At 47.4% G+C, this 22500-nt stretch overlaps 2 protein-coding genes across 2 annotated transcripts in view; both read left to right on the plus strand.

Annotated features, from left to right (window-relative positions):
* The window catches only part of bmpr1bb (bone morphogenetic protein receptor, type IBb), a 34493-nt gene extending 18050 nt beyond the window's left edge, over positions 1-16443 (plus strand). Inside the window, exon 12 of the mRNA XM_056587774.1 lies at positions 16423-16443. Within this exon, the coding sequence (XP_056443749.1) occupies positions 16423-16443 (21 nt within the window). The remainder of the gene's footprint in view (positions 1-16422) is intronic.
* Positions 16444-22281: 5838 nt separating this feature from the next.
* Positions 22282-22500, plus strand: part of glis3 (GLIS family zinc finger 3) — a 19706-nt gene continuing 19487 nt past the window's right edge. Inside the window, exon 1 of the mRNA XM_056587775.1 lies at positions 22282-22476. Within this exon, the coding sequence (XP_056443750.1) occupies positions 22287-22476 (190 nt within the window). The 5' untranslated portion in view covers positions 22282-22286. The remainder of the gene's footprint in view (positions 22477-22500) is intronic.

Genomic DNA, 22500 nt, shown 5'->3' on the forward strand with positions numbered 1-22500 from the left:
TGGGGGGGGGGCAATGAATCAAACAAAACCATGAACTCAAACGACCACCGTGAGCTCTGCGAAGGAACGAGACCCCCCCCCCCCGACTGCACGACTGGAGAAAGCCCCCCGCTCCCCCAGGCTGATGCCGTTGGCAACACGGCATTGGACTCCATAAATTCCCACGCAAATCGTCTGAATTTAATTGGGTTCACGGTCTGTGAGCCCGGGGGGGGCCGGGGGCCTGCACGGTAGAGAGACGGGGGTCTGACGAATGGCCACGCAGATCAGCTGCTCCATTATATAAAGACTGGGAGCTATCTGAGGGATGTGGGCCAGGATAGTCCCACTGGCTATTTGACTTCCACTCGCCCGGGTCCGCGGTGTTCAGTCCTCAGTGGCCGCGAGCCTTGAGCAAGATAACCCCTTACCTGCACCAATGACGTCTAGTCATTGAGGAGTCCCTTCAAACCAAAGCCGATTGAAACACGGTGCCTTGAAGGAGCAGGTGGTGGGTTCAGGCGTCTCACTCCAGGATGGGTACAGGTTTAGCATCGTGGACGTCAGGGATCGAACCCAGTGCCTTTAGGCTGGGAGGGGAACACCGCTGCAGAGTCCACTGTCCCACCCCGGGAGTACCAGGACCCTGTGTCTGAATTCAGCGCCGGTCACTTTGGAGGGAAAAAGCCTTCGCTATGATTCAATGCAAATGCAGAAGGACTCAAAACAGAGTGTCTGTGTCTGAGAGAGAGGGCAGGGTGGATGATTTGCAAGGCGGTGGGAGGAGGCGTCGATGGGGTGGAGGACGCGACGGTGAACAGTGTGATAATGAATGTGTCTGGATTATATGAGACAGGCGAGCCGCTAGACTGGTACAGAAGTCCCTGGACAGTTGGTGGTCTCTCACTGCGCTGACAAACACACCCACACCCACACACACGCGCGCGCACGCGCACGCGCACGAGCGCGCACGCGCACGCGCACGAGCGCGCGTGTGCGCGATCCATCACAAGCTACGCACTTGGGCAAGGTTATGCTCACATGGGCATTGGCGCTATCTCTCTGGCTAGCTGTCGCTCTGTCTGTCTCTGTCTTTTCTTTTTTCTCTCATCCAGACACATACACCCACTCACTTTCTCTCTCGCTCTACCACTTTCTCTCGCTCACACACACACATACGCACACATTCACTCACCTTCTCTATCTCTATCTCTTTTTCTCACTCCCTCACACACACACACACACACACATACACACACACATACACCACACACACACACACACACATACACACACACACACACACACACACACACACACACACACACACACACACACACACACACACACACACACACACACACACACACACACACACGCACAGGACACTAAACTGTCCAATACATTCTGCACTTGACCCTCTGTTACCGTTTGGATTGAAGTCAATACAACAACAAACAACCACCCACACACACACACACACACACACGCACACACACACACACACACACACCCCGGACACACGCACACACACACACACACACACACACCGGGAAATTACAGTCCAATTAGTGTTCGATTAAACAGTAATGTCCACAATCACCACCGTTGTTTGGTGATCATGGACAATTGAATCTCATGAATACCCGGTCACACAGAAGATACGACTTGTTTGTGCCGGTAATTATGTGGACACGGCGAGGCGGCCCTGGCTCTGAGTCTGGGAGCTGCCAAGGCCCAGATTAGTGGCGGGGAGGCTGAGCCCAGCCATGCGACTCAGACACTGATCGAGGCAGATTGCCTAGTGCTGTTATTATACTCCCCATGACCCACCCCAGACCCCCACGGCCCACCCCTCATCCACCCAACCCCCCCCCACCCGTAGTGCAACCGTCTGACAGAAGGACCTCACACACCCCACTGCGACCAGCAGCACGGCTGCACCAGAGGCCGGTGGTGTGCACTGTGTGTGACGGTGGGCAGAGATAAAAATGCGGATTTGTTTGATGGCTTCTCGTGTCCGCTCGCTGCGTTATTGTCATGAGTGTATCTGAGGCGCGGTGGATGGATGGAGAAGCCCTTGATGGTGTGGCGTGTACAACGCAGGAAGCAGGAAGATGAAGACGAGGAGCGCTGCCTCTAAAATTGACAAATGATTTCCTGTGAGAGAAACCGGTGCAGGAAAATGAATGAAAGTGGATGAGCGTGTTCTGGTTTGGCTGTTTAATTCAAACAGGGCAGACCAGATCCGATCAGATGAGTGGCAGGAGCGCTGTCGCCATGGTAGCCGAGAGGGCAGCGTAAACAGAAGTCACCGTCCACCAGCAGTGGCAGGCTGGGTGTCGTTCCCCTCGGAGCTCTGATCACCGCGCTGGAGCGAGACGGTAAACACACCGCCCTTTGTTAAAGTGAGCAATTCATTTTTTTCATTTTTTTTTTTTTCAGTTTTAATTCATCAGCCAAATGTGCATTAAATGTCACCTGATGAGATTACGTTCTTGTTCTTTTTCCGGTGACCCGGGGATCAGCCTCTGCATTTGGACCTGTTGGCTCTCGATCACGGCTCTGTGACATCTCCTGGACATCACGAGCTAGTTTGGCTGAAGGATGGGAAAGTGTTGCCTGCAACTTGGTACACATACGCATTGCTACCTGTACTATTTGATTGTATTTAACGATACATATACTTTCTTTATTTCGTGGGACAAAGCGTTAATAAAAACACATGGATCCAGTCCATTTATAACGACCGAATGCTATTTTTGATGGTAATAAAAAACGTATGTAATACTATTAATCAAGACTGGAGGAGTCAGCAGCATGTGAAATGATCTCTTAATGTGCAATTTCACTACTTTGCACTGTCCAATGAAATGCTGAAGGATCGCATAACATAATGGAGGCTATATATACGAATATCATTTCATTTTTCTTGAATAATGACTATTTCTAATGACATTTTTTCCGCATTGGTAATAACATATTTATGCTGTTCAACCAAATCTTTCTTCACCACAGATGGAGAGGGTTCTGATTACATTCAGACTCACCTCCTCATTCTATTTATCCTCAGGACCTCGCAGCATTAGCCACCATTCTACAAAGTCATTACCATGTGATTGTGTGTGTGTGTGTGTGTGTGTGTGTGTGTGTGTGTGTGTGTGTGTGTGTGTGTGTGTGTGTGTGTGTGTGTGTGTGTGTGTGTGTGTGTGTGTGCGTGTGTGTGTGTGTGTGTGTGTGTGTGTGTGTGTGTGTGTGTGTGTGTGTGTGTGTGTGTGTGTGTGTGTGTGTGTGTGTGTGTGTGTGTGTGTATGCGTGCGTGCGTGCGTGTGTGTGTGTGTGTGTGTGTGTGTGTGTGTGTGTGTGTGTGTGTGTGCGGAAGGCTAGTCGGAGGTGCAACACCTAACATCTGGAGCCACATGGGTCACAGCAGGTTCTCCATGTCCCCAAACCAGCAGGACTACAACCTTACACACGCACACACACACACCCACAGACACACACACACACACACACACACACACACACACACACGCACACGCACACGCACACGCACAGACACACACAGACACACACACAAGCCAGACCAATAGCTTACACACACACACACAGACACACACAGACACACACACACAGACACAATCCACACACACACACACACACACACACATCAGCCAGTCTACAACCTTACAAAAACGTACACCCATACCCACACAAACACACACACACACAATCACACACACATACACACGCACGCTATCGCACACAAATACACTCATGGACACACACACACACACACACACACACACAGCCTTACCCTGAGCCAAATGAATGCATGCACAAACAGCCCCGCACACATAGAAACATGTCAAAATGCACACACACGTACACACACTCACACACTAACACACAGCAGCATGGCTGGGCAGGAAGATACCAGCAGTGTTGCCAGTGACGTCTCCAGCTGGCTGTTCATAAAGGTCAGATCCTCCAATTTTCTGGAGGGCCAGAGAGGTCACGGCTCATACATTACTTCATGATTCTTCACTTGAGACTTTAATGATGAAACTGTTTCTTCCTTTCTTTGTCTTTGTTGTGTCTGTAGTAAATAAGATCCTCAAGGTTTATAGAAATAAAGTGAGGAACGTTTAAAGAACAGCCAATAACAGCTAAATATCAGGACATCCAAGACACCAGTCATTGTATTTGAGTGTAATAAATCCTTCCATAGCTTGAAACTAAAACATATACATTTTAGAGGATAAATTGTTTTGCCATTATATCGAGATGACATTATCAACATTGAATCAAATTAATTTAAAAAAAGCATTATTTCCAATGTGCTTGTCGAGACAAGCGAATTAACAATAGAACGACGTGGATGCCATCGCCTGCTTTCCATAGGCTCTAGCTAAACCCTGCCCCCCTTGAATACCTTCATTAAAGCCAATGGAAGGACGCCTTTGAACATCACTGCATCACAACAGACACTAATACCCAGTTAGCACAAGTGAGTCATTGTTCCTCTAGCCATCAGTCTGAGTTAGTGCTACCAGGGTTTCATTAGGACCAGCTCGCACAAACCTTGGTTGTCAGGATATGAGAGAAATAACGAATGCCTTGATAGATAACCGACGACGCCATCACAGTCCATTCATCACCAGTGCGCCCTGGATGTGATTATGACCGCAGATTATCCCTCATTTCATGAGAAAATCCAGCTTCATCTTCCTGAGCCGCGATACTTCTCCACCGTGCGGGCTATTCTGAGCACCTCATCCATAATTGTCATGGAATACTGACTCGTTCTCACACTTGCAATGTCAAACGCACCCACAGTGCCCGCGTACACACACACACACACACACACACACACACACACACACACACACACACACACACACACACAAGCAAAGAGATGTGAAACATGCATGCAATCTGTATAATAAGACACACATACACATAAACAGACACACACACACCTACACATAAACACACACACACACACACACACACACACACACACACACACACGCATAGACATACAAACAAACGTGCAGCCATCTGCTTCATGCACCTATATAAACACATGCTGGGCAGGCACAAACAGACTGCTATTTCTCGCTATTTCTAGCGTAGCTCAATGTCATTCCTAGTCCAAGCTCATGCACAGCACAACCAGAAATGTATAAAATATAAGATGTGTTTCATTAATCCCAGACACGAATCTCAGATATCAGATATTCAATAAGAAATATAAATTAAATGGCGATAAACAAAAAGTTCACTGATGCGCACACACCCACTCACACAAGCACACGCACACACACACACACACACACACACACACACACGCACACACACACACACACACACACACACACACACACACACACACACACACACACACAAGCACACATGCAAACAAACACACACACAAACAAGCACAATCTCACACATGCAATCGCACCCATGACCCTGCAACAGTACAAGCAGAGTGCAAACATCTCACGACAGGCAGACAGGCCACAGACAGGGATGCCTGGGGAGGGGTCCGGAGGGGGGGCATCCGAGAGCGAGATCCCTGTCCGCTGATATCTTCCTCTGATATCCAACAGCAAGGTCACCGCGGTACCCTGCCTTGGAGAGAGCCCACCCATAAATCATCCTGGTGCGGATCGTCATGACTACCATCGCCGTGGAGGCTGTAAACCAGACTCTCTCTCTCTCTCTCTCTCTCTCTCTCTCTCTCTCTCTCTCTCTCTCTCTCTCTCTCTCTCTCTCTCTCTCTCGCACTCTCGCTCTCTCTCTCTCTCTCTCTCTCTCTCTCTCTCTCTCTCTCTCTCTCTCTCTCTCTCTCTCTCTCTCTCTCTCCCTCCCCATCTCCTTCTTCCTCTGTCTTTCTCTCTGTCTTTTCTCTCTCTCTCTCTCCCATTACTGAAGTAGATGTGTACCATAACTAACCACACGATGAGACCACACCCGACCTCTCTCCATTATTATGCATGACCGATCAAGATCAACCTCACCATCAGCCACCCATCTACACCCTCACTCACACCCTCACCCTCACACTCAACCACACCCACACCATCAACCACACCCACACCATCAACTACACCCACACCATCAACCACACCCTCACCCTCACCCACACCATCAACCACACCCACACCCTCACCCACACCCAACACCCACACCTCCACCCAGCGGTTTCCATGTCCAATGTCAGAATGTTTCTTCCCCAGGTAATATCATGCCGCCCATTTTTTAACCCATTTGCCAAGTTGGCTGTTTCACATAACACAAAAATTATATATATTTTCTTATCGTGCCGGCATATTATGTAGATGGACCCCTTCAGATCTGTGTGTGAATGTGTGCGTGTGTGTTCATGCGTGCGTGTGTGAATGTGTGGGTGTGTTTGTGTGTGTGTTGGTGTGAAGGAGAGAGAGAGAGAGAGAGAGAGAGAGAGAGAGAGAGAGAGAGAGAGAGAAAGGGAGAGAGAGAGAGAGAGAGAGAGAGAGGGAGAAAGTGTGGCAGGTTTCGGGGGCCTGAGGCGATGACAAAACGATCAAACTCCACGTGTCAAATATAAATTGCTTTGACCTTTTTTTGCCTCTCAGGCTCTCGGCTCGGTGGCAGCAGGGGACGTTTTACCCAACTGGAAATAGTGCTCCAGTCCGCAAAACATGGAGAAATGGCAAGCGAGGAAATTAACAGCGGTAAGTGTTTGTCCTCTACGGGGTCGGAAAAAAACACATTGCCTCGTTCCCTGGTGTGTGCGTATGCTTTCCCCCCCCCCCCCCCCAAAAAAAAAGCATTCGGGGGGGGGGGGGAAACTCCTCCATCGTTTATTTTCCCAGACGTTTCCGTTTTTTTTTCAGTTCTCTAGATGAATTGCATGCGCGTTTAGCAATGATTAGAAAAAGTGTCTTGATGTTCAAAAAACCAAACAGCATCGCGTCGGCCAGCATGTATACGTCAGCGGTATCCATTTTTTTGCCATCCCATGCTGAGCCCCACACCCCTCTGCTCTATGAAACGATGCCAGTAAGCCAGCCAGCCAGCCAGCCAGACAGCCAGACAGTCAGACAGCCCGACAGCCAGACCAGGCCTTCTTGCTGGGTTCTTTCTGGGGTCTTTCAGCTGTCGTACGACCTGACCACTGTTCACCGTCTCAGTTCTTCGTGCATAAAAAGATTCCAGAAGCAGACCTGTTGTCTGGGCTAGCCATCTGGCTGGACGCTCGTCGTGCGGATTTAATTGGACGGTTGAAAAATGTGACTTTGTTCTTTTTTCGAGGCGGGGGGTTTGAACCATGATTACTCGGCGGGTCCTCCTGATACAATATTCATGCATTAGGGAAAAGGCGTGTGTTAGCTCTCCTTCTCGGGCTGCCTATAGTAATTGAAATTTCTGAAGTGTGGCGTGTTTAATAATGGGATTCATTTCCACTGGAAATGTGTGAGCTGCACACAGAGAGACGCTGGAGGTCTCTCTGTGGAAACTTAAGGCTCATGGTACTGTACTGCGAGTAATTACGACAACAATAATATTAATATCATAATAGAACCTTCTCCATCATCTGATCATCCTCATCATCCTCATCATCATCATCATCATCATCATAAGCCTCATAGTCAAAATCATCATCATCAATGAAAATACGCGTTTAATAATTACTGAACGCAGCAGTAGATTTCATATTTTTTATCCACTTTTATCAACCATATGTGTTGATGGTGGCGATGAGGAGAGAAAACGACACACAGAAATACACCATAAGCACTTTGAAAATGGATGATAAATCGAACGCAGAGAGGAGGAGGCGTAGGAGGAGAAGACGGAGGAGGCGGCAGAGAGATATTGAGCTCCTTGTGAAAGCTAATGATCAAACTGGTTTGACCTCTCATGCAGTTAATGTGGAACAGACTGCTGCCGGCAGTCCGTGTCTAAATGACGGGCCATCGCGGGGCGAGAGAGAACAAAGGAACTAGCAGCTCGCTCTCTCTCTCTCTCTCTCTCTCTCTCTCTCTCTCTCTCTCTCTCTCTCTCTCTCTCTCTCTCTCTCTCCCTCTACCTCTCTCTCTCTCTCTCTCTCTCTCTCTCTCTCTCTCTCTCTCTCTCTCTCTCTCTCTCTCTCTCTCTCTCTCCTCTCTCTCTCTCTCTCTCTCTCTCTCTCTCTCTCTCTCTCTCTCTCTCTCTCTCTCTCTCTCTCTCTCTCTCTCTCTCTCTCTCTCTCTCTCCTTCTGTCTCTCATGAACACCACTCATCACTCACCACTCCCGGTAAAAGGGGACAAGGAAATGTAAAAGAAAAGAAGAAACAGCCACCGGATTCAGAGCAGAAGGGGCCCATTCTCCACTGTTGCTTCTAACTGATTCATAAAGTGTGGAGACGGAGGAGGCCAGCTGTTGTCGCTTTATCGAAACCCCTCTGATGTCATTTAGCTGGCCGTGCGTTTGTCTCCCCTTTCTGCTCGTCCTGTCGCCTAACCACCAGGCTTGTCCCGTTAAATAATGTAATAAGTACAAAACAAATGGCCGCAACCCCTTTGTGATCAGCCCCCACTTGTTGGGAGACGGGGAGGGAGTGGGTTTGGCCCTGAACTCCAACCTGAGTGAGGAGTGTGAAGGGGACAGATGAGTTGGAAAGCAGTGAAGTGTCCCAGCCAGGATGAATTAGGCTAATGAAACAGGCGCACACAGGCCTGTCGAGAGGCAACAAAGGACAAGGAGATTCAGGTGTGGGTTTAAACAGGAAGGGAAGGTAACTTGAGATTGGTGCTCGGTTATGGTAACATATAAAACATGCATAATAAAATATGTAAAAAGATAAAGAAACCGAATTTGGGTTTTTACCTTTCTTTTCTTGAGTAATGATATCATTTAAGAATACGTTGTTTCTGCTGACCCTGGTGATTCTCCAAAGTAAGGAGTAAGTGGTGTACATCTGCTCTCGTAACAGAAGTTTCCCAATGAAAACGTCCAGTTAAATGTAGTTTAGGACAATGAGTTAAAAAGTTACAACGCAGACAATGACGTCAGTGTGTGTGCGTGTGTGTGTGTGTGTGTGTGTCAGTGTGTGTGTGTGTGTGTGTGTGTGTGTGTGTGTGTGTGTGTGTGTGTGTGTGTGTGTGTGTGTGTGTGTGTGTGTGTGTGTGTGTGTGTTTGGGAGAGAGAGAGAGAAAGAGAGAGAGAGAGAGAGAGAGAGAGAGAGAGAGAGAGAGAGAGAGAGAGAGAGAGAGAGAGAGAGAGAGAGAGAGAGAGAGAGAGAGAGAGAGAGAGAGAGAGAGACAAAAAGAGTGGTGAGCTGAATTCTAAAACCAAATGATTACGTATCTTAACTAGTCAGGAACATTTCCATTTAAAGTGCTTGCTTAAACACCCATGAAGGGTGCTCTCTCTCTCTCTCTCTCTCTCTCTCTCTCTCTCTCTCTCTCTCTCTCTCTCTCTCTCTCTCTCTCTCTCTCTCTCTCTCTCTCTCTCTCTCTCTCTCTCTCTCTCTCTCTCTCTCTCTGCACACAGCCTGGAGGACCCTACACCTGCTACTTCCTTCACCCACCCACTACCTCCACCTCACCCACTACCTCCACCTTGCCCCCCCCACTACCTCCACCTCAATAACCCACTACCTCCACCTAGCACTACCTCCACCTCACCCACCAACTACCTCCACCTCACTAACCCACTACCTTTACCTCACACACTACCTCCACCTCACTAACCCACTACCTCCACCTCACTAACCCACTACCTCCACCTCACACACTACCTCCACCTCACTAACCCACTACCTCCACCTCACTAACCCACTACCTCCACCTCACACACTAACTCCACCTCAGCCACTAACTCCACCTCCCTCACCCACTACCTCCACCTCACTAACCCACTACCTCCACCTCAATAACCCACTACCTCCACCTCCCTCACCCACTACCTCCACCTCACTAACCCACTACCTCCACCTCAATAGCCCCCTAACTCCACCTCCCTCACCCACTACCTCCACCTCACTAACCCACTACCTCCACCTCACCCACCGCCTCACCCACCAACTACCTCCAGCTCACCCACCACCTCCTCCACCCACTACATCCTCCTCACCCGTGGGCCTAACCCTTGAATAAACAGCTTGAAGCGTTCATAGATGCATCACACAGATTCATGGATAAATTAATGATAACCACAAACTCATCTTCTAATTAATCTCTCCGCAGTTGGCTTAGCGGATGGAATGCGTGTATCCCAACCACAGGGGGTTTCCGGTTCGAACATCGCTGCATATAGTTTCAGGTAGGCAGGGAAAGTTAGGGAAAGTAGTGCCCGTGCCTTAAAGAGTATACAAAACCCAGCAACATCAAGTCCAGGTCAATGTATTTTGTTTTCTTATGACGACCACCTTGGCTGGAAACGCCTTTGGCATAACATAATTCCCCATGCAGGGTTGCGTATTGAAATGCAGCAGTTATGTCCCGCCTCTGCATAAGAGCTTTATTATCTAAGTGCCCGCACCTTACCAAACACATTACAGACCGTAAACAACACCTTGATGGATGTGCTGAGCAGTGCAGCTCCGACATACACACACACTTATTAAATTACACTTTTTCAGCCACACACCAGGGCCACCCCCTTCGCCTTTGATTCATTCCCTTTAATGAGTGTGCTGATCTCGACTGGTGTGCTGTAATGAAAAGGTAAAGACAAGCAAGCAGAATGGCCGTAAATAAGTCTGGGAGCTGGAGGAATAATGACAGGAGTTTAATGTCCAATTAGATTAAAAGGCTTGGCCAATACAACAGTCGGACGCCGACCATGGCGGGTGCATTGCTCAATGAGCCCCCGAGTGACATTGATTAACGCTAAACGGATCTATTACTTCTAGCCACGCGACCGCCAACAACAGCTCCGCCCGCCACTTCTGCAACAGCGCGACGTGTGCGTGCGCACACACGTGTGTTAAGGTCGGACACGTGTGTGGTGTGCGCGTGTGCGTGTATGTCAATGCGTGTGTGTTAGGGACAACAATTAATCAACGTGCATCAAACTCCAGCGCGTCCATTGGATTATTTATTTGCCATTTGTTTTTGCTTATTAATTTCGTCCGTATATATATAAAAAAAGCAAGACTAGCTGGTGTGGTTGGTAGGATTTATAGCCCGGGATATACGAGGGCCATTAAATCAGCAGGCTGTAACCTTCCCCGTGGGCCCACCAGCAGCAACAATGCATTATGGGGCTTCACCGGAGAAAATCCTAATGACACTTTTGTGGTTTCCGTCCATCATCCGATTGGTTTTTAAACACTTGCCGGAATTTGAACGGATCTGGAAGCAGATTTCTGTTTTATTGATATCAACCACACAACCCGGGCTTTTTACACACACACACGCACACACACACACACACACACACACACACGCACGCACACACGCACGCACGCACACACGCACGCGGACACACACACACACACACACACACACACACACACAAACACACACACACACACACACAACCACACACACACGCACACCCACACGCATGGTAATCTAGCGGTGCTTCTTCTCCTAATGATTCCCTCCAAAAAAGAGTCTAGTCTCGAATCTCCTTTCTCTCTCCCTGTGTAGGCTACATGATGGATGGAGTGTGGAGAGACGTCCTCCTTCTCCGGAAGAGTCTGTCAGCACCTCGTCCGTATCGCGGGGGCTCTGCTTCGCAGTGGCACCCACGAGCTCCCGGGACACACCGGGATTACAGAGCCGAGATCAAACGGCGAGGCGCTGCAGACAGGAGCCTGTGTGTGTCATGAGTGTGGAGTCCCACTCTGTGTTGAAACCTGAGGTCAGGACATTCCATGGCTAAGAGGAGGGGGGCATTTATAATAGTCATGACTAGATAACCCCCTTCAAAGTGAAGGCATCTGTTCATTGGGGTGTACTTCAAGGTGCAATGCTTACGTAATGATGCGTATTGCTTGTGTTACGTTAAGATGAGCTCAAGGAAGGGCGGCAACAATACATGCACATAATTCACAGTTTACTGTTGAGCGATGTATCAAATAAGTGTTTGACTTTTCAATGTATCAGCGGCCTTGTCATATAAAGTTACAATCTGAAGTTAGACTTGTTTTGTGACAAAGGGACGATAGAATAAAATGAACTTTAGATTTCGTCTCCAATGGTTTCAGTTAATTTATTTCTCATACAGTATAAACTCACACACCCACCTAATTATGTATCTTAACATTGCATTGCCAGTATAACTTTACAGCAGAGGTGTACATTTAGCCCTTGTTATAAGTACAGGGCTATACTTACTAACTAACTACCCTACTTACTCTGTCTAATTAACAAAGAGCTTGTGAACTTTTTATGGATCTTATAATCACAAACGTTATTAAATTCTGAATTTTAATAAAGACCCTGTGTTGGCCTTGTTGACAAGCATTTTAACGAGTGAGTGAGTGAAACAATCAATCAAAATTTATTGATAAAGCCCCTTCCTTGCAAAACTGCAACACAAAGTGCTTAGTTAGAGTCAGAATAAGTACTAAAAGTGTTTTGCATCCATCTGCATATATCCGTTAATTACTCATCATGTTGATGAGGGGCTATAACATCAACATACTGACAGGCTAATGCCCCATCAAAAAAACCTCCATGGCACTATTGCAAAGAATTGGCGGATAGGATGAGTAAAAATACATAACAAGTTGAATCACCCTTAACGGCATGAAAGTGAATTAACTAGGTGTGCCCTCAGGGGGGCGCTTTAAAGACATTCCTCCTCGAGCAAGAGCCCAGAGACACAAAGACCCCCAGCTAACGCAGAGCTGCTTACTGATACAGAAAATAGGATTGCTTTTCATATTCCACTCTGCCTGTGTTTTTTTTTTTATACATTACTCCCTTTTTACCTTAGGACGCATCGCTGACCTGAACACATTTTAATAGCTGCTTTGTGGGGGGGTTGGACAAGTGGGCGTTATTAGCTAAACGCATTTTAATAAATAACACCAAAAACGTAATGAAACATAAAGCAATATGAAGGGAGGGGAATTAAATGCTAGTAGGGAGGTGTCCATGATAGATACGATAGGTGTACCTTAATAGTGAACACAAACAGAAGTTTAAAGCAGTGTGTTCGTGATACACAGCTTGTTCAATTTATATGTTAATCCCAACTTTCCCGAATGGAATGACCCCGATTCTGCGGCCGGAGGATACGACAACGATCAGAATTACAAAATATGATGAGAAAAAACGAGAGTCGCCGGAGCTTTTTACAGGAACAGGGTGTGTGCTTGTTACAGTAAGCCATTAGAAGACGACCTAATGAGGTGATCTGTTTGTGTTTCACTGGCCAACAACACAGGGTAACTCACGTTGCTCTGCTGCAACTGTACACGACTGCATGTGTCTGTGTGTGTGTGTGTGTGTGTGGGTGTATGTGGGTTTTTTTGAGTGCATATGCAATCTGTCTGTGTGTGTGTGTGTGTGTGTGTGTGTGTGTGTGTGTGTGTGTGTGTGTGTGTGTGTGTGTGTGTGTGTGTGTGTGGTTGTTTGTGTATGTGTGGTATCTGTCTTTGTGTACATGCATGTGTGTGCAATTCAGTTTGTGTGCCCATGTTCGTGTGTGGGCACATTATGTGTGTGTGTGTGTGTGTGTGTGTGTGTGTGTGTGTGTGTGTGTGTGTGTGTGTGTGTGTGTGTGTGTGTGTGTGTGTGTGTGTGTGTGTGTGTGTGTGTGTGTGTGTGTGTGTGTGTGTGTGTGTGTGTGTGTGTGTGTGTGTGTGTGTGTGTGTGTGTGTGCGTATAGATATATAACTGATAGATAGGGGTGCATCAGCATCACCACTGCTCACTGGTGTCTGCCTGTTTGCTCATCGCGTCAAAGCAGCCCACTGAGACCCCCAGTTATCCATCACTCTACTAATCCAGTACACTATTTATCACACCGGGATTGCTTGTTAGGGAGACAGCGTGAGGACAACAGACCACGTGCTGTTGAACAACCTTTGACCCCCTTATATGCGCCCACCACCATTCTGTCCCAGCAACCTCGACTCAAAAAATCCTCCTTCTTTCCTAATAGGCTGCACTGAATGATAACTTGCGGTCTCAGTATGCACCGTAATTAGCATTGTAACAAGATGACAGAGTTACAACACTCCCCGTCCTATTTTCTTTTACCCCACTAGGAGTGAGAACTAGTTTGTGTGTGCTGTGTGTGTATGTGTGTTTGTCTAGTGTGTGTGTGTGTGTGTGTGTGTGTGTGTGTGTGTGTGTGTGTGTGTGTGTGTGTGTGTGTGTGTGTGTGTGTGTGTGTGTGTGTGTGTGTGTGTGTGTGTGCGTGTGGTGTATCTGTGGTGTCTGTGGGTTTGTGCGTGTGGTGTATGTGTGTGTGTGTGTGTGTGTGTGTGTGTAGTGTGTATGCAGTGTGGTGTGTGTGTGTGTGTGTATGTGTGTGTGGTGTGGGTATGGTGTGATGTGTATAGTATGTGTGTTCTGTGTGCATATTGTGTTTTTGTCTTTGTGTGTGTGTGTGAGTGTGTGAGGCGTGTTTGTATGTTGTGTGCGTGGTTTGTCTTTTTGTCTTTGTGTGTGCGCGTGTGTGTGTGTGTGTCTGTGTGTGTGTGTGTGTGTGTGTGTGTGTGTGTGTGTGTGTGTGTGTGTGTGTGTGTGTGTGTGTGTGTGTGTGTGTGTGTGTCTTTGTGTGTGTGTGTGTGTGTGTGCACACGCTGATGTGTGTGTGAGTCTAAGGCACCGGCGTGGTGCTGTCAGTTAGTCACTAATGGTGTGCTGCAGAAGACACCAGCACACCTGTATCTGCGGGCAGATAATGAATATGATGAAGACGGATCATAGTTCGCAGTGTCTGAACCCCCCCTCCCCCTCCCTCCCCCCCTCCCCCTTCCTCCTCCTTGCTCTCCACCAGGGAGTCATTACCGCGCTAATTGGGATCCATGGCGACGGAGATCCCTCGTGATGAGGCTGTCTGAGTAGAAGTACAGAAAACATTGACACTAGCCAATTCCCTATATGTCTCGAACACAGTGCAACACCCCCCTTTCCGTTCTCTCCCCCTCTCTCTACCCTCTCTCCTTCTCTCTCCCACCACCCCTCGCCTCGCTCTGTCTCTCTCTCTCTCTCTCTCTCTCTCTCTCTCTCTCTCTCTCTCTCTCTCTCTCTCTCTCTCTCTCTCTCTCTCTCTCTCTCTCTCTCTCTCTCTCTCTCTCTCTCTCTCTCTCTCTCTCTGTCTAAGAAATAGAACTTTACAAATCACCACTGACAGCTTCATAATCAAATCTCTGAACTCCATGCCTCTGGGTCGCTTGTGATGTGCTGTATGGCGCCCCCTCACCCCCCCAACCCCCCCCCCCCCCCAACAGCTTGGTCCAAGCTACGACGTGCTAGCTGTGGTGCTTTGCTGTTGATTTAGCGTGATGACTGACACTCTCACAGTAAAGATAACAGCAGCATGTTTTCAGGCCTCCCTATTGAAGCCGCACATATTGCGCACATATTCTCAATCTTCTGCCAAAAAAGTGGGATGGCAAGTTTTTCAGTAGAAGCTGTTTATGCAGTAATTAAATCCTATCTGTTTTATGGGATGCAATCGACTTTGTGGTTGGCCCGTGAAGCATTTCGGCGAGAACATGACACCTGTGGGAATTCAGAAGACAAATCAGTGAATTACTGTGTAGCGAGTCAGTCATCGAAAGCCTATTTCATCATGATTTATACTTGCCACTCTGCTGCGTATGAATGTGTGCTAGTAAACTAGGTCATAGGATTTAATATCAGTCAAAGTTTGTGGAAGTTGTTTTGCCCCAAGGGACCTCCTCACCCTCCTCATCCTCATCCTCATCCTATACCTCCTCCTCCTCCTCCTCCTTCCCCTTCTCCTCCTCACCTCCTCCTCCTCCTCCCTATCCTCCCTCCTCCTCCCCTTCTCCCGTCCTCCTCCTCTCCTCTTCTCCCCCTCCCCCCTCTCCTCTCCTCCTCCCCCTCGTCCTCCTCCCCCCTTCTCCTCCTCCCCCCTCCTCCTCCTCTCCCATCCTTCTCCATCCCCCCTCTTCCTCCCCTCCTCTTCCTCTCCCGTCCAACCTCCTCCCCCCTCCTTCTCCCCCTCCTCCTCCTCCTCCTCCTCCTTTTCCACCTCTCCCCTCCTCCCTCCGCCTCCTCCTCTCCTCCCTCCTACTCCTCCTCCTCATCCTCCCTCCCACCTCCCCCCGTCCTCCTCCTCCTCCTCCCCTCCTCCTCCCTCCCTCCTCCCCCCTCCCCCTCCTTCTCCTCCTAATGTTCAGAGAGTGGGGCTGAAGGGAGATTTACGAGGACCTGGGAGTCACCATTAGCAGGTGCCCTCAGAGGGGACCCTCTTCATCGTCCCCGGGTGCGATGTGTAAGTTGCTGACTGTGACGTGTCGCCACAGGGGGCGATGGGTGCCCTCTAGATGGACTGTCTCCTGCAGCGAACATGGAAGAGGGGGGGGGGGACGTCCTGTTAATCACCATCTGTTCCATGACCCACCTATTTAATGAAGATTGAGTGTGGGTGGTGGGGCTGGTGGTGGTGTCGGTGGTGGGGGGAGTGGTGGGGCTGACCAGGAGGCTTGCTCGAGGCAGGGGTCTAACGACAGAGACGCCGGTGTGCTCACCATTTGAGACAGCCCTCCGATCACCCATGACGACCGCGACAGCAGTCACATAGTGAAGGCTGTCGGGCGTGCGGCCACACGTCCTCCCGCGGGTGGACGGGGTGGACGGTGTGGAGGCGCAGAGCGGTAAAGGGTTTACGGATGATGGATGAATGGGTGATGGATGGATGGATTGCTGGACAGATGGAGGTAGGGATGAGTAGAGGGGTAAAGGATGAGGGAATTGATGGATAGAGGGATGAAGGTGGAAGGATGGTGGATTCACGGGTGATGAATGGATGGACGGAATGGTAAAGGATGAGGGATGGATCGATAGAGGGGTACAGGATCGGTGGATGAATGGTTGATGAATGGTTGATGGATAAACTGATGAATTGTTGATGAATGGACAGATGAATGGGTGATGAACAGATGGATGGATGATAGAAGAGTAAAGAAGAGGGTGAATGGATGCATAGAGGGGTAAAGGTGGTTTGAATGATGGGGTGTTGAATGGATTGACGGAGGCATTCATGTAGGGGCTTCTTATTGTAAGTCACTTTGGATCAAAGCGTCTGCTAAATGCCCCAAATATAAACCTAAATCTAAATGGATGAATGGTAGCTGGATGGGTGATAGAGGGACGGCGGGATGAACAGAGGGATAAAGACACAGGGAAATAGGTAGAGTATGTTAGCGTTGCACTAAGGAAAAAAGGTGTGGGGATGAGAGAGAGAGAGAGAGAGAGAGAGAGAGAGAGAGAGAGAGAGAGAGAGAGAGAGAGAGAGAGAGAGAGAGAGAGAGAGAGATACAGCCTGCAGCACACAGCCCCGCTGGCTTAGCCCAGGAGGTATGCTCAAATTAAAAACAGGCCTGTGGCCTAACAGCAGTTTTAAACACAAGGACTGGGGTGTCAGCGATATTTTATTACAGTCATCCTGCTGAAAAAGACAACAGAGAGCCAGGGAGGTGAGTGCCGGGGAGAGATGAATGCCTTTGTTATGTGATGTCCAATAACCTCCATCTGCCTGCCTTATGGAAAGGTTAATGGAATCAAACAGGATGGATGGAGGGAACTTGAGATGAGACTTTAGAAGCTTGGCTCTTAGTCATCGGTCTTCCACCTGGTGTTAGGAGATGTGGTCAATAACAACATTGCATCCATCTCAACATGTAAACATTGGTTAATATCTCTGGTGGGAGCTCGATATAAATCTATACACAGTATAATCTGGAATGGTATTCCCCTTAAACAATCTGTGTGACTTACTATCAAAACATCAAAAGCCAAAAGTCGGAAGGACTTAAATTATAAAAAATGTTTAGCCCGTCGCACGTAAGCCCCAGTTTCCCAGCATCCTCTGAAACTCTCAGCATTTATTTTTAATGGCCTTTGTGACAACATCTCTCTTGTTGTTTTTAGCTTTTAGTGGGTCTCTGTTCATTCTGATTCCGCCACTTCCCCTTGGGAAAGTGCATCCACAGCAGAGCACCAGATTACATTACGTCCATGCATGACTGACTACAATGCCAAAACATGTAAACAAATTAAAGTCATTAAGCATATAGCATTACTATAGTGTCTATTAGCGATGCTGGTGGTGGTGGTGGTGGTGGTGGTGGGGCTGGCAGTGGTGGGCGGGGGGAAGGGGCTCTTTGGGGAGGACAAGAGGCAGCTTGCAGTAATGAAGGATGATTCCATTAAATTGATATCGCTAATTCGCCACACCCTTGCTAAAGACTGCGGGGAGGGCGGAAAAGAAAGAAAAAGAGTTGACTCAGCCCACTGCTAACCTTGTGTTTGACTCCCAGTCTGTCGTTAACAAATCAAAAGTAGATTAATGGCAATTCCACAGAGGTGTTCATTACCCTAAGTGACTATTGTAATATACCTTTGAGGGAAATCACTGCTGATCTCTCATCTTGACACTAAAATAAGTACCCTGCTCGCATTCAGCCGTGAGGATCCTGTAAAGCCAATAAAAGAGCCCTGATTATTTTACTGTGTTGGGGGAGAGAGTGCACACATATGCATTCATTCTGCCACAAATGAAAGGTCCTTAAAGAGGATAAACACTGCTTTCCCAGCCCCTCCCTGACTTTCTCCCTTCCTTCCTTCCTCTCTCCCTCCCCTTGCATCTCACCTTCTATCTCCCTCCGTCTCTGGTTTTCTCTTTTCTCTAGTCGTGTTTATCAAATAAAATCCCATCTTTTTGGTAGAGTAGCATAAACAAAAACAAGATGCACAAATGCAAACTAAGCAGGCAAAAATGGAAAATAAAAAAGAACATTAGAATTTAAATGCATGCAGAATGTCCTGGAATCCTTCTGTTGTTTATTTAGGAGGAAGGGTGAATCAATGGCGTGTGTGTGCGTGTGCATGTGTGCGTGTGTTGGCATTCAACCACCATCACTGCTGGTGCCCATCCTATGCTGTTGCTGTGTGACATACTGTGGTGACATTTGAAACCAGCTTGGAGCCATAGCTAGGAGAGGGGGTGGGGAGCTGGAATCAATGTGGTGCCCCAGTAGCAGGCTACTCCAACCAGTCAGACCCCTGTAGGATGGACTGCATTATGTGTATTGTGTCCAGTGTAATCGTAGTTCCAGACCCTGCCTGCGGGTGGCGCTTAGGGACAGAGCGTCCTTATTGCCTGCTGGTAAAAATATATCTGTGTTCCTCCTTGACAAGAGTTCGTGGTTATAAGTTACTTAATCACCATAACTGATGGTTTTGCTTAACTGTCTTCACTGTATAACGATTATTTATGATTGGAGACGATTGGGAAATAAGTTGGAATAAACTAACTGAGAAATTGACAACCTTTGTTCCGGTATTTAATTCCTCTCATCATTCTGCATAGAGAAAAAAAAAGTGTCAAGGTGTTCCAAGTCTGGGTCAATTTCTGGTTTGTTGTGACTGATTGCAGTAAGTGGGATTTCTGGTGTACTAACAGTAACCCCTACTGGCAAAATAGGGAAGTTTACCCAAGTTGGACTCAGATTATAGAGATACATCGATATTCAATATCCATTTTTCTCTTATTATTATTCAGGCCTATATCCACATTTAATCATCGCATATTGTGAAGAAAAAAATGATGCATCTGATTTGTTGTGTAAAACGGTGTACAGCTATACACATATCTAACCACCAGATGTCACAGTTCGGTTTAACATTCACGAACTTGAAGAATCTTTAAATAAGGAAAGCTAAGTTAAGATAAAAAAGATTAAAAAATTACTAATTTGGTTGTAAGTTATACTACTACTACTAGAACTACTATGCTACAACCTTAACATCAATCATCATCATCATCATCATCATCATCATCATCATCATCATCATCATCATCAGAATCATCGTCATCATCATCATCATCATCATCATCATCATCATCATCATCATCATCATCAACAGAATCGTCATCATCCAGTTCTGTTAATTATCAATGACGTTATTATGGCAGGATTTTCTTTAAGTCCAAGACCATTCTGTACACTAGGCCTCCTGCAGATCGGTCTGTCTGTCTGTCCTCCATGCAGGCTTTGCTCTCCCTCTGCCTTCCCTCCCTGAGTATAAACACATCGGTCTCCATGCCAACCTGGAGCATGATCCTCAGAGCAAACACTCCAGCAGTCTGGAGGAAAGTGACAAACAATGGAGTCTGAGCTGGAGGCTGGGTCTTAAGAGAGCAAGTGTAGGAATAAAGAGAGAGAGAGAGAGAGAGAGAGAGAGAGAGAGAGAGAGAGAGAGAGAGAGAGAGAGAGAGAGAGAGAGAGAGAGAGAGAGAGAGAGAGAGAGAGAGAGAGAGAGAGAGAGAGAGAGAGAGAGAGAGAGAAATGTAATATGCAAAAAACTATAATTTTACAAACACAGTTGTAACTGTAATCCTAATATAGACTGACAGTAGGTTTAGATAATTGTTTTAAAATGTCTAAAAATACGTGCCTTTAATGCCTTTAATTTCCCTGCTCATTTTGACAATTTAAAATGGAATAGATTGGAATATCAATTTTACATTTATAGTCCAGTACTGCTGAAATGTAACATCAAAATATGCAATTTTAATGCTTCACCAATATTGTAAGAATATCAGTTCAGATCAAGGTATGAAATGCCAAACAGTCTGTTCCAATTTGTTAAAATTATTTGCCAGTCACCATTAAGGTGCTGTTTGAATGATTTATGCATTGCAAACTGATTCAACTGAGTAAACTCAAAACAGGCAGCTAAATATTTTACACACAGATACACATAAACATCTAACTAAAACTAGTCCACAACTCAAAAGGTTATCAATGGAAGGGTTAAATTACCTCTATGCTTTGTTAAGGAAGGATAAATAAGGTAATATACTCACACTCAATAACCACTCAATAGGCTATAGACCGATATTTAAAATAGAAAACAATAAAATAAAATAAATTGCCTGCTGTTGCGCTCCGCAGGCAATTCCTATTATCAACAGCTCATTCAAGGGCAAAGGGGTAATCGGAATGGGGGGGGGGGACTTCCTGGTAACGACGATGACCAGAGGAGTTGGTGGGACGCCTTTGGCGAAAACTGAAGGAGGGACAGACAACTGAAGGAGGGACAGACCACTGAAGGAGAGACATACCGGGCTGCACAGCGAGGGAATCACAGCTTCGACTCACAGTTGATTTTCCACGAATCCCACATGTACCCATGTCTCGACGCCTTAGTCCGAGTGTCCCGAGCAACGTGTGAGTAAAATAAAGCGCTTTAATTATTTTTTCATTCTCATCAATATGCTTGATTAAAGTTTGATTGTTCTACTTGATAGTTGATAGTGTGGATAACAACTTTTCCTATCGCAACGCAAACACTGGGATAACTAAGTATATGCACGTGTTATGTTTTGACATTGGTAGACCAATTGGGATTTAATTCTCGGTTAGATACCTGATTTTTGATTATGCTTTAGGGGTTAATTAAACCTATAGATTGGTTTTAAATGGGAAATGTAAATTTGAGGTTAAGGTGAGCACCACAACATGGGCTATTATATTTTCACAAACAGTGGGAGCTGATAAAGACCTGTTTTGATACTTATAGACAAAGTTGTCTGTGACTGTTTGCGTCACCAACTGTTAACCAACAGAAACACTGCAGGCACCATTTATATTTTATAAAAGCAAGAGGACTTTTAATAAGCGTATTTCATGTTTTTTATGTATTTTTATTTTATTTTTAATTTGTTATGTTAAACTTCAATCCATGTATTTCCTAGGTGTAAGAAGGAGCGTGATGGAGCCAATGACATACCGACACACAGCTAAGCGCCAACAAAAACAACAACAACACCAGCAACAGTGAACCGTCATGGCGCCCCAGCCTCGGCAACACCTCGCCGCACAAGGTGTCCCCTGCTTTTAGACCCAGAGTGTACACCTGTGGACCCCTCTCCATATTAACAGCAATGAACGGGCCCAAGGGGGGGCACCTCCTGGTGTCCCCCTGCGGTGCGGGTCCCCCACGCTACATGACCAACGGACGACGGTCCCCGGGCATCCGGATGCCCATACGGACCACCACGTCCACCCACTGGACAGGCATGAGTCCCCCCGTAGGTACACTGGGAGGAGGAGGAGGAGGAGGAGGTGGAGGAGGAGAGGAAGGAGGCTCTTACTGGGCCATGTCGTCTGGGAAGATGTCAGCCGGGGCCAGCGTTCCCGTGGTCCTTCCGGCCCTTAGCCTTCGCCGGCGGCTTCTGACCAACGGCTCCGAGTTAGGCACGCCGTCCCCCGGACACCACCGCCGCCGGCTCCACGACCCCACCTTCGAGGCCGCCTACGTCCTGCCTGGAGGACAGGGTCACTTTAAAGGTAAGGTACGCCGACTGACACACA

This window comes from Gadus chalcogrammus, chromosome 4 (genome assembly GCF_026213295.1).
Source record: "Gadus chalcogrammus isolate NIFS_2021 chromosome 4, NIFS_Gcha_1.0, whole genome shotgun sequence".
NCBI classification, from domain to species: domain Eukaryota; kingdom Metazoa; phylum Chordata; class Actinopteri; order Gadiformes; family Gadidae; genus Gadus; species Gadus chalcogrammus.